The sequence below is a fragment of the Vidua macroura genome, chromosome 25 (assembly GCF_024509145.1).
Source record: "Vidua macroura isolate BioBank_ID:100142 chromosome 25, ASM2450914v1, whole genome shotgun sequence".
Taxonomy (NCBI): Eukaryota; Metazoa; Chordata; class Aves; order Passeriformes; family Viduidae; genus Vidua; species Vidua macroura.
Genome location: NC_071595.1, coordinates 1410087 through 1425646, shown reverse-complemented (window position 1 = coordinate 1425646; position 15560 = coordinate 1410087). Strand labels below are relative to the sequence as shown.

The following is a 15560-nucleotide window of genomic DNA, read 5'->3' as shown; positions in this document are numbered from 1 at the left end:
GAATTAGCATTCAGCCAGGACCTCCAGCAGCCCAGCAAGGGAGAGGTGCAGTCGCCAGTTCAGAAAATAAAACAACAAAGGACTTGCTGACAAAGGGGAGAGGAGCAGAGCGAGGGAAGAATATAAAATTAACCTTTGCCAGATAAAACAAAGTGACAGATTAAAGAGGAGCTGATAAAAAAAAAAAAACCTCCAAGAGTCTCCGCTGCAGGGAAGTAAATGAGGATTTTGATTTTCCATAAGATCAGTGAGGAGAAAGGCGAGTTGGAGCTGGAGGACCAAGGCCACTGGGCCAGGAAAAAGCTCTCCTTGATGGAGAGGGGAGCTGGAATCACATCCCAGAGGGGAACATCCAGCCCAGGAAGCCACAAGGCTCATGAACAAGACCGTGGTGTCTGTGAGATGATGATTTTCTTCATCTTTTGAAGCAGAGGAGGTTTTCCCTCACTGTGGATGGAGGTTTTTCCTCACCATGGAAGGAGATTTTTCTTCACCATGGAAGGACGTTTTTCCTCACTGTGGAAGGTTTTTCCTCACTGTGGAAGGTTTTCCCTCACTGTGGAAGGAAGTTTTTCCTCACTGTGGAAGGAAGTTTTTCCTCACTGTGGAAGGTTTTTCTTCACTGTGGAAGGAAGTTTTTCCTCACTGTGGAAGGAGGTTTTCCCTCACTGTGGAAGGTTTTTCTTCACTGTGGAAGGAAGTTTTTCCTCACTGTGGAAGGTTTTTCTTCACTGTGGAAGGAAGTTTTTCCTCACTGTGGAAGGAAGGTTTTCCTCACTGTGGAAGGAGGCTTTTCTTCACTGTGGAAGGAGGTTTTCCCTCACTGTGGAAGGAGGTTTTCCCTCACTGTGGAAGGTTTTCCCTCACTGTGGAAGGTTTTCCCTCACTGTGGAAGGAGGCTTTTCTTCACTGTGGAAGGAGGTTTTCCCTCACTGTGGAAGGAGGCTTTTCTTCACTGTGGAAGGAGGTTTTCCCTCACTGTTGAAGGAGGTTTTCCCTCACTGTGGAAGGAAGTTTTTCCTCACTGTGGAAGGAAGTTTTTCCTCACTGTGGAAGGAAGTTTTTCCTCACTGTGGAAGGAGGTTTTCCCTCACTGTGGAAGGAGGTTTCAGCTCTGATCCATGTCAGCCTCCCTGGAGCTGGACACTGGGATAAACCAGGAGCTGTTTAACACAGCTGTGTCACAGGCTGTCAGGAGGAAGATGATGGCAGCAGGAAAGCTGGAGACAGCCCAGCTGCACCTGTCTGCTGCTGCTGGAGCTTCCCAAAGAGCCCTCAGCAGCAGGAGTCATTCCCAACATGACAGAGGCCAGCCCTGCTGCCTGCAGCTGTCCATCAGCAGCACGGGCTGGGAGCAGCCCTGGCTGCAATTAATATTTATTACCCTTGTTAAATGCCAGGAGAGGCCATTTCATTATGTGCACAGCACAGGGGTCTGTTTACAGAGCTGACCGTGTCAATAATTGCTACATTTGTCAATAATCCTTATTGCTGACCAATTACTGCAAAGGCAATGAGAAAAATCCCTTTATTAAATACAGAATAAATCACAGCAGAGACAGAGTAGCGAGACCACGTCATGAATGAACCAGCACAGGGATTTGTTCAAGTTATCACAAGCACCACCAGGATTCTGCCTTGGTTTAGAGCAGTGAAACAATGAAGGAGCAGCTCCTTGGTTCTTCCCTTAGGAGAGGGACATGGAAGTGAACATGGATCAGGCAGGAGTTCTTCAGCAGAAGTTCCTGCTGAAGTTTTCTCTTCTCTTCTCTTCTCTTCTCTTCTCTTCTCTTCTCTTCTCTTCTCTTCTCTTCTCTTCTCTTCTCTTCTCTTCTCTTCTCTCTTCTCTCTTCTCTCTTCTCTCTTCTCTCTTCTCTCTTCTCTCTTCTCTCTTCTCTCTTCTCTCTTCTCTCTTCTCTCTTCTCTCTTCTCTCTTCTCTCTTCTCTCTTCTCTCTTCTCTTCTCTTCCTTTCCCAGATCCCATCTCCTCCCAGACCACCTCTCTTCTCCCGTTCCTGGCTCCAGACACTCCACCCCTGCTCATCCTGCAGGAGAATCCAGGGCTGATCCCAAGGAGAGGCCACACCATGGGAGCAGGAAAGGCACCGGGGTCAGGAGCTGAAAACCAAGCAAGGAATCACTGGAATAATTGCAGTTTCCATGGAAACAATCCAAAATTCCCGACTTTCCTCACAGTTTTTGGATCCTGCTCCCACAGAAGTCTTGGGAAAGAGCTGGGAGACATGAGTGGGTTTTCTGCCTTGCATTTCCTTTTTTTTCCAAAAATGCCTCCTCTAGGCAGAACTTGGTGATGGACTGGAAAAGAAGGACAGTGCTGGAAGCTCAGGGCACTGCTCCAGCTGGGCAGCAAAGTGCTTTATTTACCTTTTGTATTTTCCTCTTTCTGTATCTCTTATTCCAAGGGGAAAAAAAAAAACAAAACTGCACCTCATGGTGCCTTTTCCTCCTGGAAACCCTGTGGCACCACAGGGCAAGTGGGAGGTGAGGGAAGGAGTTTGGAGCAAAATTAACTGGGAGGGTTTTGGTATTTCAGAGCAACAAAACTCGGCTCAGTCCGGGGGTGGGACTGCAGGTATGAGGAGAAGAATGAAAACCAGGCAGGTTTTGGGAACCAAATCTTGAGGAAAATATCACTGAATTTAAAATAGATGTGCAGGGAAGAGCAGGTTTCACTGCCACCCACTCCAGCAGGAGCAGGGACTGGCTTTGGGGATGAGTTGAAGTTTTTAAAAACTTACTGGGAGCTGCTGATCCCCACTGGGACAGGGCTGGGCTGCTCCTGCCAGGGATCCTGCAGCCATCTGCTGCTGGGACGTGCTCCAAAGCTTCTGCACCTTCCTCTCCTGAGTTCCCATGATTTCCAACAGAACTCTTCCTCTCCCAGCAGTCTCCCTTGGGAATTTTTGCAGTGGCTACAAGAGGGTGGAAGTTGGTGGCCATTTTTTTGGCCCAAAAAAAAAAAAAAAAGCCTCGTGGTGCTGTTGTTCACCTCTCCTGTGCTCCTCCCTCCTCTGCCAAGTGCAGCATCCAGCTCCTGCAGGCTGGGATGGGACTGTCCCTCAGGGGCAGGGGGGACACTTTTGGGCAGCCACCACTTCCCTGTGGCAGATTTTTTTTTGGCAGGAATAACCGGAATGTTAATGAAGACATTTATCCCAAATCCATGAAAATACACCTGGCAATGAATACGTTTATCCCCAATCCATGAACACATTTGTTCCCAATCCATTCAAAAACAACCAGGAATGAACACGTGTTAACAAACCAACCCAGGAATGAACAGATTTATCCCAAATCCACTCGCACATTCCCAGGAATGAACACATTTGTCCCCAATCCATTCAAAAACAACCAGGGATGAACACGTTTATCCCCAAACCCAAACACTCCCAGAAATGAACAGATTGATCCCCAAACGGAATCAAACACTGCCAGGAATGAATACATTTGCTCCCAATCCATTCAAACACTCCCAGAAATGAACATGTTTATCCTCAATCCATTCAAACATTCCCAGGAACGACCACATGAACCCCAAACCCAATCAAACATTCCCAGGAACAACCACATTAACCCCAAACCCAATCAAACATTCCCAGGAATGACCAGACTAATCCCAAACCCCATCAAACACTCCAGGAATGAACAGATTTATCCCAAATCCATTCAAACATTCCCAGGAAATGATCACATGAATCTCAAACCCAAAAATTTCCAGAAATGAATGTGTTTGTTCCCAATCCACTCAAACATTCTCAGATTTATCCCCAAACCCAAACACTCCCAGGAATGACCACATGAATCCCAAACCCAATCAAACATTTCCAGAAATGAATATGTTCCATTCAAACATTCCCAGGAACGACCACATGAACCCCAAACCAAATCAAACATTCCCAGGGATGAAGAGATTTATCCCAAATCCACTCAAACATTCCCAGAAATGACCACACTAATCCCAAACCCCATCAAACATTCCCAGGGATGAAGAGATTTATCCCAAATTCCATTCAAACATTCTCTGGAATGACCACACTAATCCCAAACCCCATCAAACATTCCCAGGGATGAACGGATTTATCCCAAATCCATTCAAACATTCCCAGGAAATGATCGCGTGAATCTCAAACCCAAACATTTCCAGAAATGAATGCGTTTGTTCCCAATCCATTCAAACATTCTCAGATTTAGCCCCAAACTTTCCCAGGAATGACCACATTAATCCCAAAACTCTGCTGAGCGACGCAAACCAACCCAACCCCGCTGGGGTCAGTGCAGAACCTCTCCCTCCCCAGGATTTTTTGGGCACAAATCCCCTCCTTTTACTCCCCCACCATTTAATTCCCTGCCAAACACGAGGCGGGTCCAGAAAACCGGGATTTTCCAAGTCTGATCCCAACAAACTGAACAGCAGAAATTCTGGAATGACTCTCCCAGACCTGGCACGTGAACCAAGGCAGGAACTCTGCCTTTAGTGCCCAAGGTGGTGACAATGGCATTTATTGTCACTCCTGGTGCCACAATCATCCCCCACGGAACAGGACGGCGCTGCCTGGCACGGGTCAAGCACCCAGGGAAAAATGCAGGATGAAAACTTGGGAAAGGCAGGAGGAGCAGGGAAGGGAAGAACAAAGATCCTTGTAAGACTCTCTCACTGCAGAACCCCCCCCAGGAGCACCAGGGCCCTGCTCTTTTCTGTCAAATGAACCTCGTGAAGTGAATTTTGGGGGCCTCCCACTGCAAATAAAATCAGAAAATGAGGAGTTTTTTTCTCTACTCCACACGAGGATGTTTCAACAGCAATTCCCACCCTGGATCTGGAGGTTTTGGCAGCTCTGGAATGTTCCTGTCCCTCACCACATCTCCATCCTCAGTGTCAGCAAATCCAGAGCAGGAATTATGGAGCTGATTCTCTGTTTATAAATGGAATAATCTCCTCAGCCACAGGATATTCTATCCCCAAACCAGAGCACAAACCTCAGCTGAGGGAGCACAAGGGTTTTCCTTCAGGGATATTTATCCAATGACCCCCCCGAGCCCATTTTGCTGAGAAAAAGGAACAAACTCTGGCCAAAATCCAATTCTGGGTGTGGAACTGCCCTGGCCTGTGACAGACACCACATTCCCCAAGCCTGGAAATGCCATTTTTAAAGCCAACAACAGAACTACGGAGCTGGTGCAAGCAGTGCAGGATGGAGCAGGACAGAGGGAAGTTGTTCAGCCATCACTCACAGCCAGACATTCAAATTGTACAGAAAGACACCCAAAGTGTACAGAAATAAACACCCAGACACCCAAACTGAACGGGAACAGACACCCAGACACCTGAATTGTACAGAAATAAACACCCAGACACCCAAATGGTACAGAAAGACACCCAGACACCTGAATTGCACAGAAATAAACACCCAGACACCCAAACTGAACGGGAACAGGCACCCAGACACCTGAATTGCACAGAAATAAACACCCAGACAACCAAACTGAACGGGAACAGACACCCAGACACCTGAATTGCACAGAAATAAACACCCAGACATCCAAACTGAGCAGGAACAGGCACCCAGACACCTGAATTGTACAGAAATAAACACCCAGACACCCAAACAGAACAGGAACAGGCACCCAGACACACAGATGGAACAGGAACAAACACCCAGATACACACAATTGCACAAAAACAGCCATGCAGACACTCAAATTGGACAAAAACAGATGCACAGACACTCAGATTGTACAGAAATAAACACCCAGACACCCAAACTGAACGGGAACAGGCACCCAGACACCTGAATTGCACAGAAATAAACACCCAGACACCCACAAAGTATAGGAACAGATACCCTGACACCCAAGTTGTACAGAAACAAACATTCAGACACCTAAATTGTACAGAAATAAACATTCAGACACCTAAATTGTACAGAAACAGTCACCCAGCCACTGACATTTTACAGGAGCAGACAACCATGTTTAAGAGGAACACGCCCCCAGACATCCCAGAACCAACCAAGCCCCCAAATCCCACAGGAACAAACCCCCCGACACCTGAATTTCGAAGAAATTTACCCGATTTACCAAAATTAAAATTTACCAATTTACAAAAAAGTGTCCTTTCTATTCTGCTGTGACCCAGTTCTGCTGCCCTGAGCACAAACCACAGATTTATCCTCACTCCAAACTCTCAGCACGAGCCTCGACCACACCGACTTGCCCAAAGTCACCTGAAATCCCAAGAAATTAAAAGGAAAAACCAGCACAGAACCAGGCTAACACTTCCCACCTCCCAGATCACCAGGAAAAACTCCAGTATTTATTTCCTCAGCAGCACCTCCAGCTGATTTGCTTACAAAGAAAAAAAAACAAAACAAAACAAAACAAAAAAACAAACAGGAAGGGAGGGATGGCAGCTGGAAAAGGCAGGACTCAGAGGAATTGCTTCCTTTCCCCAGGCATTTCTCTGAGCTTAAATAAGTATTTGAAAAGAAAGGCACTGACTTCAAACTGCTTCTCCCCCTTCTCCATGACCCCAAATTCTCTCCCAGCTCTATCCAGACCCTCATCCAGCTCTGCAGGATCTGCTTTTTCCCCCTCCCAGCTCCATCCTTTCCATGGATCAACCACATTTCCACTGGAATCCCACCCAGTGTGGCAGCTGCACTTCTAAAAAAACAACATTTCTGCTTTCTCCCTCTCCATTCTCCCCTCCCTCAACTGCATTTTCCTCTCCTGTTCTTTTCAGGCTCAGCCTCGCTCCCTTGCTCCAAGGCCCAGATTTTAACAGAGCCAACAAATTAGAAAAGGAGATAAAAAGAAGAGTGAGGTTATCACCAAGTGGGGAAAAAAGAGGGAAAACTCCTGCAGGAAGGTCCTGTCAGGGCAATAAAGCAAATTGCCCAGCATATCTACAGAGGACACCGAGAGCATTAAAACCCCACGGGGACTGTGCAGGAACTCCCATTTCCACCCCAAAACGTGATCCCGAGTCACCACGGAGAGCAGAACATCCCAAAGCTGCTGAGAACTCAGGCAACAAATGCAAAACCGAGGCCCAGCAGGAGGGAGCCTGGAGAGGGTCGGATCGTGAGGGGAAAATGAGGGGCCAAAAACAGAATCCAGGTTTAAATCCGGAATTTGCTTTGCCCTGTCTGTGCCAAGGCCTCCAAGGACTAATTTTTCCCTCAGGGAAGGGAAGGGAGAGCCCAGCACAGCCCAAATTTCCCTCTGCAAACAGAATCCAGTTTAAATCCTGAATTTGGCCATGTCCTGTCTGTGCCAAGGCCACAAAGAGCTGAATTTTCCCTCAGGACAAGGCAGGGAGAGCCCAGCACAGCCCAAATTTCCCTCTGCAAATAGAATCCAAGTTTAAATTGTAGATTTGGCCATGTCCTTTTTGTGCCAAGGCCTCCAAGGGCTGATTTTTCCCTCAGGACAAGACAGCGAGAGCCCAGCACAGCCCAAATTTCCCTCTGCAAACAGAATCCAGGTTTAAATCTGGAATTTGCTTTGTCCTGTCTGTGCCAAGGCCACCAAGGGCTGAATTTTCCCTCAGGACAAGGCAGGGAGAGCCCAGCACAGCCCAAATTTCTCTCTGCAAACAGAATCCAGGTTTAAATCTGGAATTTGCTTTGTCCTGTCTGTGCCAAGGCCACCAAGGGCTGATTTTCCCTCAGGGAAGGGAAGGGAGAGCCCAGCACAGCCCAAATTCCCCTCTCCAAAGAGAATTCAGGTTTAAATCTGGAATTTGCTTTGTCCTGTCTGTGATGGCCACCAAGGGCTGATTTTTCCCTCAGGGCAGAGAGAACCCAGCACAGCCCAAATTCCCCTCTCCAAAGAGAATTCAGGCTTAAATCTTAAATTTGCTTTGTCCTGTCTGTGCCAAGGCCACCAAGGGCTGAATTTTCCCTCAGGGAAGGGAAGGGAGAGCCCAGCACAGCCTAAATTTCCCTCTGCAAACAGAATCCAAGTTTAAATTGTAGATTTGGCCATGTCCTGTTTGTGCCAAGGCCTCCAAGGGCTGATTTTTCCCTCAGGACAAGACAGCGAGAGCCCAGCACAGCCCAAATTTCCCTCTGCAAACAGAATCCAGGTTTAAATCTGGAATTTGCTTTGTCCTGTCTGTGATGGCCACCAAGGGCTGATTTTCCCTCAGGGCAGAGAGAACCCAGCACAGCCCAAATTTCCCTCTGCAAACAGAATCCAGTTTAAATCGTGAATTTGGCCATGTCCTTTTTGTGCCAAGGCCACCAAGAGCTGAATTTTCCCTCAGGGCAGAGAGAACCCAGCACAGCCCAAATTCCCCTCTCCAAAGAGAATTCAGGTTTAAATCTGGAATTTGCTTTGTCCTGTCTGTGCCAAGGCCACCAAGGGCTGATTTTTCCCTCAGGGAAGGGAAGGGAGGGCCCAGCACAGCCCAGATTTCTCTCTGCAAACACAATCCAAGTTCAAATTGTAGATTTGGCCATGTCCTGTCTGTGATGGCCACCAAGGGCTGATTTTTCCCTCAGGGCAGAGAGAACCCAGCAGAGCCCAAATTCCCCTCTCCAAAGAGAATTCAGGTTTAAATCTGGAATTTGCTTTGTCCTGTCTGTGATGGCCACCAAGGGCTGATTTTTCCCTCAGGGCAGAGAGAGCCCAGCACAGCCCAAATTTCTCTCTGCAAACAGAATCCAGGTTTAAATCTGGAATTTGCTTTGCCCTGTCTGTGCCAAAGCCACCAAGGACTAATTTTTCCCTCAGGGCAGAGAGAACCCAGCACAGCCCAAAGTTCCCTCTCCAAAGAGAATTCAGGTTTAAATCTGGAATTTGCTTTGCCCTGTCTGCGATGGCCACCAAGGGCTGATTTTTCCCTCAGGACAAGGCAGGCAGAGCCCAGCCCAGCCCAAATCTCCCTCTGCTCTGCCCAGGGAAGAGCCCAAACCTCTCCCCGAGCCGGGTGAAGGTGACACCGGGCAGGTGCCACCACCTGGGGGTCCCCTCAGAGGGGACGCGGGGCGCTGCTCCGGAGCTCCTGAGCCACTTACAAACACACACAGGTTTCTGAGCAGACCACTGGCTGCTCTTTTGGCAGGTTATGCTTTTGTGGCCCTTCAGCTCGAAGGCAGGCTGGCACTGGAAGTGCAGAGTGTCCCCGTGGCGGAAGGTGGAGCCTTCTCTGCGGCCGAAGGCGGGCACGCCGGGGTCGCCACAGCTGCCCTGGTCGATCTCTGGAAAAAAAGAACACAGGGCTTGGCTGTGGGAAGGGGCTGGAAGAGAGAAAATACGGGATTTGGGTGTGGGAAGGGGATGGAAGAGAGAATTTGGGTGTGGGGAAGGGGCTGGAAGAGAGAAAACACTGAATTTGGGGGTGGGGAAGAGGGTGGAAGAGAAAGCACAGAATTTGTGTGTGGGGAAGAGGGTGGAAGAGATAATTTGGGTATGAGGAAGGGGTTGGAAGAGAGTAAACACAAAATTTGGATGTGGGAAGGGGATGGAAGAGAGAAAACACAGGATTTGGGTGTGGGAAGGGGATGGAAGAAAGAATTTGGGTGTGGGGAAGGGGCTGGAAGAGAGAAAACACTGAATTTGGGGGTGGGGAAGAGGGTGGAAGAGAAAACACAGAATTTGGGTGTGAGAAGGGGTTGGAAGAGAGAATTTGGGTATGAGGAAGGGGTTGGAAGAGAGCAAACACAAAATTTGGATGTGGGAAGGGGATGGAAGAGAGAAAACACAGGATTTGGGTGTGGGAAGGGGATGGAAGAAAGAATTTGGGTGTGGGGAAGGGGCTGGAAGAGAGAACACAGAATTTGGGTGCGGAGAAGAGGGTGGAAGAGAGAATTTGGGTGTGGGGAAGGGCCTGGAAGAGAGAACACAGGATTTTGGGTGTGGGGAAGGGACTGAGGCCCAGCTGGTGAAGCCCCCACCAGGTTGTGGCATCCCAACCCCGATTCTCTCCTAAAAACCCCTCCTGAGGGCTCCCCAGCCTCAATTCCAGGGCTTCAGGATGAGGGAAGGGGGATTTGGATTAAATAGCAGGGAGGAATTGTTCCCTGTGAGGGCTGGAATAGAATTCCCAGAGCAGCTGTGGCTGCCCCTGGCAGTGCCCAAGGCCAGGCTGGCAGGGCTTGGAGCAGCCTGGCACAGTGGGAGCTGTCCCTGCCCGTGAACTGGATGAGCTTTAATGTCCCTCCCAACCCAAACCACTCCAAGATTCTGTGACCATCCCAGAAATGAAAATAAATAAATAAATAAAATACAGGGAATAAATGAAAAAAACAGGGATCCAAAGCAGCTCGTGCTCTGCCTCTGCTCCAGGAACTTCTGAACTCAAGGGCTCACATCTCACCAAGCAGGACCAACCCTCAGCTCCCTGGCACAGGGACACACAGGGAATTTGCTGGGTTGTCCCCTCTCCTTCCCTCCCTACCCCAACCCCATTCCCATTCCTGCCTTGCCCCCACACTGAGTTAATCCCTCTCTCATTTGGACTCCAAATAAACCCCAGGCACAATTTCCTGTTATCTCCTGCTCCCTCCAATCCCATTCCCAAAGGGCTGCCTGCCCTGGATCACTATGAGCTCCAAAAACTTCATCCTCCTGAGTGTTCCCACATTATTTACCTGCTCCACACTCCTCTCTTCTCCCAGTCCTCTGGTTTTTATCTCCAAAAACTTCATCCTCCTGAGTGTTCCCACATTATTTATCTGCTCCACACTCCTCTCCCAATCCTCTGGTTTTTATCCCCAAAAATTCACTCCTTCATTCCTCCTCAGTGTTCCACATTATTTACCTGCTCCAAGCTCCACACTCCTCTCCCAATCCTCTGATTTTTATCCCCAAAAACTTCACTCCTGAGTGTTCCCACATTGTTTACCTGCTCCACACTCCTCTCTTTTCCCAATCCTCTGTTTTTTATCCCCAAAAATTCACTCCTTCATTCCTCCTGAGTGTTCCCACATTATTTATCTGCTCCACGCTCCTCTCCCAATCCTCTGGTTTTTATCCCCATCATCTCTGATCAGTCTCGCTGTCTTTTCCTCCCCGCTTCCAATTTCTTGCACCAAATTGGAAATCTCTTTTATGACACTTCCCTTACAGAGGCAAATCATGGAAGCTGAGACTTGCATGACTCCCTCTAATATCCCAATTTGGCTGGAATAACAAGAAGCATCCCTCATTATTATTCTGGCTCCAGGCAACTCCACATCCAGGTGTATTTTGAGCAGAAGTCACGGAGCTTCTGCTGCATCTCGAGCTGAAAACTCACTGCTAGCTAATGAAGCATCCCCAAAATAATTTAACATAAATTAATATTAAAAGTTTTCGTGAAACAGGCTGCGTTTTTTGCCTCTCAGTGAAAGCCCTTGGCCAGGATTTACGGATCTTCCCGCACAGTTTCCAAATCCAACTGTTTAGGAGCTGCAGTTGCATATTAGGGATGGAAAATGAAAATTTTGGGTGTTAAAGCTGCACTGAACTGTTCATTCCTCCCAGCAAAAACGCACAAGGCCAACAGTGCCTGGCATGAAATGAAAATTCAGCTGGAAAACTCAAGGAACAGCAACGAGCTGGGATGGGAGGAGTGGATTTGGAACATTTATCAGCGTGTCTGACAGGGACCCTGGGGGCTGGGGACGCTCCCTGCTGCCACTCAAAACACCCACGGCTGTCATCCCTTCCCTTCCCACACCCTGCAACCTGGAAATGCACTTAGCAAGTGCCAGAGATGGCCCTGGGAGCTGTCCCCAGTGTCCCCAGTGTCCCCAGTGTCCCCAGTGCTGCTGTCACTGGGGCAGCAGCTGTTGGATGTCCTGGGATCCCTCTGGTTGCTGGGATTTGGTGAGGATTCCCCATCCCTGGCTGGAGCACCTTCCTGGGGCAGTGGGAGATGTCCCTGCCCATGGATTGGGATGGGCTTTGAGGTCCTGCCTGATCCAAAGCATTCCAGGATTCTCCAACGCACCTCACTCCAGCCATCCTCTAGGACATGGAGCAAGAGTGGATTCACCTCCCAGCCCATCCTGTAGCAAAAAATTCCCATCCTGGCAGCCCCAAAACTCCACACATGGACACAAAAAATTCCCATCCTGGCAGCCCCAAAACTCCACACATGGACACAAAAAATTCCCATTCTGGCAGCCCCAAAACTCCACACATGGACACAAAAAATTCCCATCCTGGCAGCCCCAAAACTCTACACATGGACATTAAAAAATCCCATGGTGGGAGCCCCAAAACTCCACACATGGACACAAAAAATTCCCATCCTGGCAGCCCCAAAACTCCTCCACACACGGACACAAAAAATTCCTGCCTGACCCCATCATGGTAGCCCCAAAAATTCCACAAGTGGAAATAAAAAATTCCCATCCTGGCAGCCCCAAAACTCCACACACAGACACAAAAAAATTCCCATCGTGGCAGCCCCAAAACTTCTCCACAAATGGACACAAACAATTCCTGCCTGACCCCGTCGTGGCAGCCCCAAAATTCCAGACATGGACACAAAAAAATTCCATCGTGGCAGCCCCAAAACTCCTCCACACCCCAAGAGAAAAAATTCCTGCCTGACCCGTGGCAGCCCCGTCCTCCTGCAGCCCCCAGAAGAGTCAGAGATGCCAAAACCCCACAAAGGCAGCCCCAAATATTTCCCTGAGCTTGGGCTGGTGGCTCTGCAGGGATGGGAATCCCAGGAATTCTGCAGCAAGCAGCTCCAGCTTAGGGAAAAGCAGGAGTTCCAGAGCTGTAATTCCAAAGGGAACTGGGAATGTGCAGCGTCAGGAAAACCAGGATGGGCTGAGGGCATCAGGAGCTCGGAAAAAATGTGGCCAAGTGAGGTAAAATCAGAGCGTTTTGACCCTTGGCTGAGAGAGAATAATTCAACTCTCAAGGGTCTCCTCCCTCCTCACCCTTTCCTGTCGCTCTGCACAACCCCAGCTCAAATCAGGGAGTTAAAAACGGGAGGAAAATGAGGAATTAGAGCTCCCAATTCCCACCCTCTCCTTGTTAGCAGCAGGCAAACACAGCTTGAAGGTTTCATCACCTTACAGAGGTCAGGAAATTGAATTTATTCAGAAATTCCGTTTTGTGACCTGAGAAAAACCCCCTGGTTCCTGCATTTCTTTGCGTAGGGAGTAAAATCCATGAAATATTTAGCAGGGCAGAAGTTCCATAAAAAAAAAAAGAGGAGTGATTCAAAAATATCAAAACATGTTACTTCAATAAGATTGAAACATTCCTCCTGATGAATGTTTAAAGCAAAATCACTTCCACATTAGAATAATAGAAGTCAAAACTAAACAAGAGCATCCAAACCAAGTGTTTTGACATTATTGAAAGGAAACAAGTTGACATGAATCTTTCACAGCTTTCTCCATCAAATATTATTCATACAGGGGGGGAAAATTTTGACAAAACGTTTTTTTCTGAGGGAAAATGTGGCAGCAGGAATTTTGCAGAGCTCTTTGTGCTGTTTGGCTGAGGGTGGTGGGTGGGAAATTGGGTGAGGGATGAGAAAAAAAAAAACCTCCCTCACACACCCTGCAGGCTCCCCAAATCCAGGCTGCTCCTCCCTGGGAATTCCTGCTCTTGCCTGCCTCATTTCTGGGGGAAAATGAGGATTTTTGGAGCTGCCAGCAAGTCAAACTCTGGTTTCTGGAAGGGGTAGCCACAGGGTGAAGGATTTGTGAGACTGAGGAAACCCCACAAACGTCACCCCCGGTCAGGAAAAAGGAAAATATTTTACCTCACGCACAGGATTTTGTACTTAAATGTTAACTTGGCTTAATTAATTAAAGCTAATGGTGTCAGGTAGGAACTTGGAGGAATCAAGACCAGGGCGTTTCTGTTGCCTTTCAGATTTTGCCCCCAAGAATGGATAAAAATGGAATTATCTCATTCCAACCCAAAGGATTGTCTGGTTCTCACCCCACGGAGGGGCTGGAACAGGTTGGGCTTTAAGGCCCCTTCCAACCCAAACCGGTCTGGGATTCCCTGAAGGAGGAAAAAAAAGGATCTAAAGAGGGAACACAACAAGGAGGGGATGAACTAAAAGGGGGAAAAAAGAAAAAAAAAACCTTCCTGCCTCACCCTCCCACCCAAAACCAGCACTGGGCCTGGCTCTGCTAGGAGCAGCATCACATCAAACCCTGTCCTGAGCTTTGCGCCAGGCTTTAAATGCCAGGAACAGGAGCCTGGCAGAGCTCAGCTCAGCACTCAAAGCCCTTCTGTGGCCCCTGGTTTGTGGCAAACTCAAAAGACATTTAATTTAATTAAATTCACACTGAATTTAATGGGAAAGCAGAGCAGGAGGGATGGAAACCCCTTGGCCTCCTGACAGACCCCAACAAGCACCAAAACAGGGGGGCAGGAGGTGCAGAACCCCAAAAAAAAATAAAAAACCCAGGCCTGGATTCCCACCTGGATAATTGGCAAAAGAGCTGCAGGAAAGTTTGAAATTTAAAAAAAAAAAAAAAATCCCTTATTTCTTCTGCTGAAGAAGTGGAGTTTACTCCAAGCAATAGCATAAAAGTAAATCAATTGTGCCAATTCCTGTGGTAAAGATGAAAAAGTTTGATTAAAAGCACAAAGGGCAGGGGAGGAAATCTCCAGCTCCAGCCCTGCAGAGCTCCTAAGCCTCTTTAGCACCGTGGGGCTGAATTCCAGCTCTCCACAGCCAAAGCCTTGCTCAGCACTCCCCCGACAATAAACAGCCTTTAATCATCCCCTGCCTGCAGCAGGGGGCTCGGACCTGACTCAGCTCCTTCCCAATTCCAGCAGAAATCCAAATTAAATTAGTGTGGGAGCGTCCATAAATCTGGTTTTAATTTGAATTTCTCGCTTTCTATTAAAACAGTACAGCAATAAATTACAATTTGGCTTTTCTCTGGTTTTCGGTGTTTTTTTTTTTTTTTTTTTCATGTTGTGATGTTTCTGTTCTTACCACGGGAATTTATAAAATTAATTTACTTTTCTGGTATTGCTTGGCATAAACTCAGGTTCATCAGTAGAAGAAATAAAGAAATAAGTTGTTTTTTTTTTTTTTTTTTTTTTTTTTTGGAGACTTCAGTGCAAATAGGGGAATATCCCTCAGAAGGAGGAAATGATGGGAGTCTGGACCTTCTTTAATCAATCCTAAATTTCTCAGGAACTTTTGAAAAATGTGGCCTGAAGGAAATCCTTTATCCCAGCTGTTACAATGGGCTGGGAATTCTACAGGAATATCCTGATGGATGTGGAAGGCACCAGCTCCAGGGGAAGGAGTTTTCCCAACAAATCAGCCAGGATTAAAGGAAAAGAGGGAGAAGAGAAGCCCCAGGATCACAGAAGGCTTGGAGCTCTCTCCCAAAATTTTCAGCATCCCTCAGCTCTGTGCAGAGGGAAGGAAAGGATTCTCCAGGAAAGTGGAACTTAAATCCAAACTCCTTCTGCCAAGCACTGGAAATCCAGAATTTGAAACATTCCTCCTGATGAATGTTTAAAGCAAAATCACTTCCACATTGGAATAATAGAAGTCAAAACTAAACAAGAGCATCCAAACCAAGTGTTTTGACATTATTGAA

The 15560-nt window shown here is 47.8% G+C and overlaps 1 protein-coding gene across 1 annotated transcript in view; it reads right to left on the bottom strand.

Moving 5' to 3' along the window:
* CSMD2 (CUB and Sushi multiple domains 2) overlaps nucleotides 1–15560 on the bottom strand; it is a 308910-nt gene that overhangs the window by 106032 nt on the left and 187318 nt on the right. Inside the window, exon 14 of the mRNA XM_053998582.1 lies at nucleotides 9045–9227. Within this exon, the coding sequence (XP_053854557.1) occupies nucleotides 9045–9227 (183 nt within the window). The remainder of the gene's footprint in view (nucleotides 1–9044; nucleotides 9228–15560) is intronic.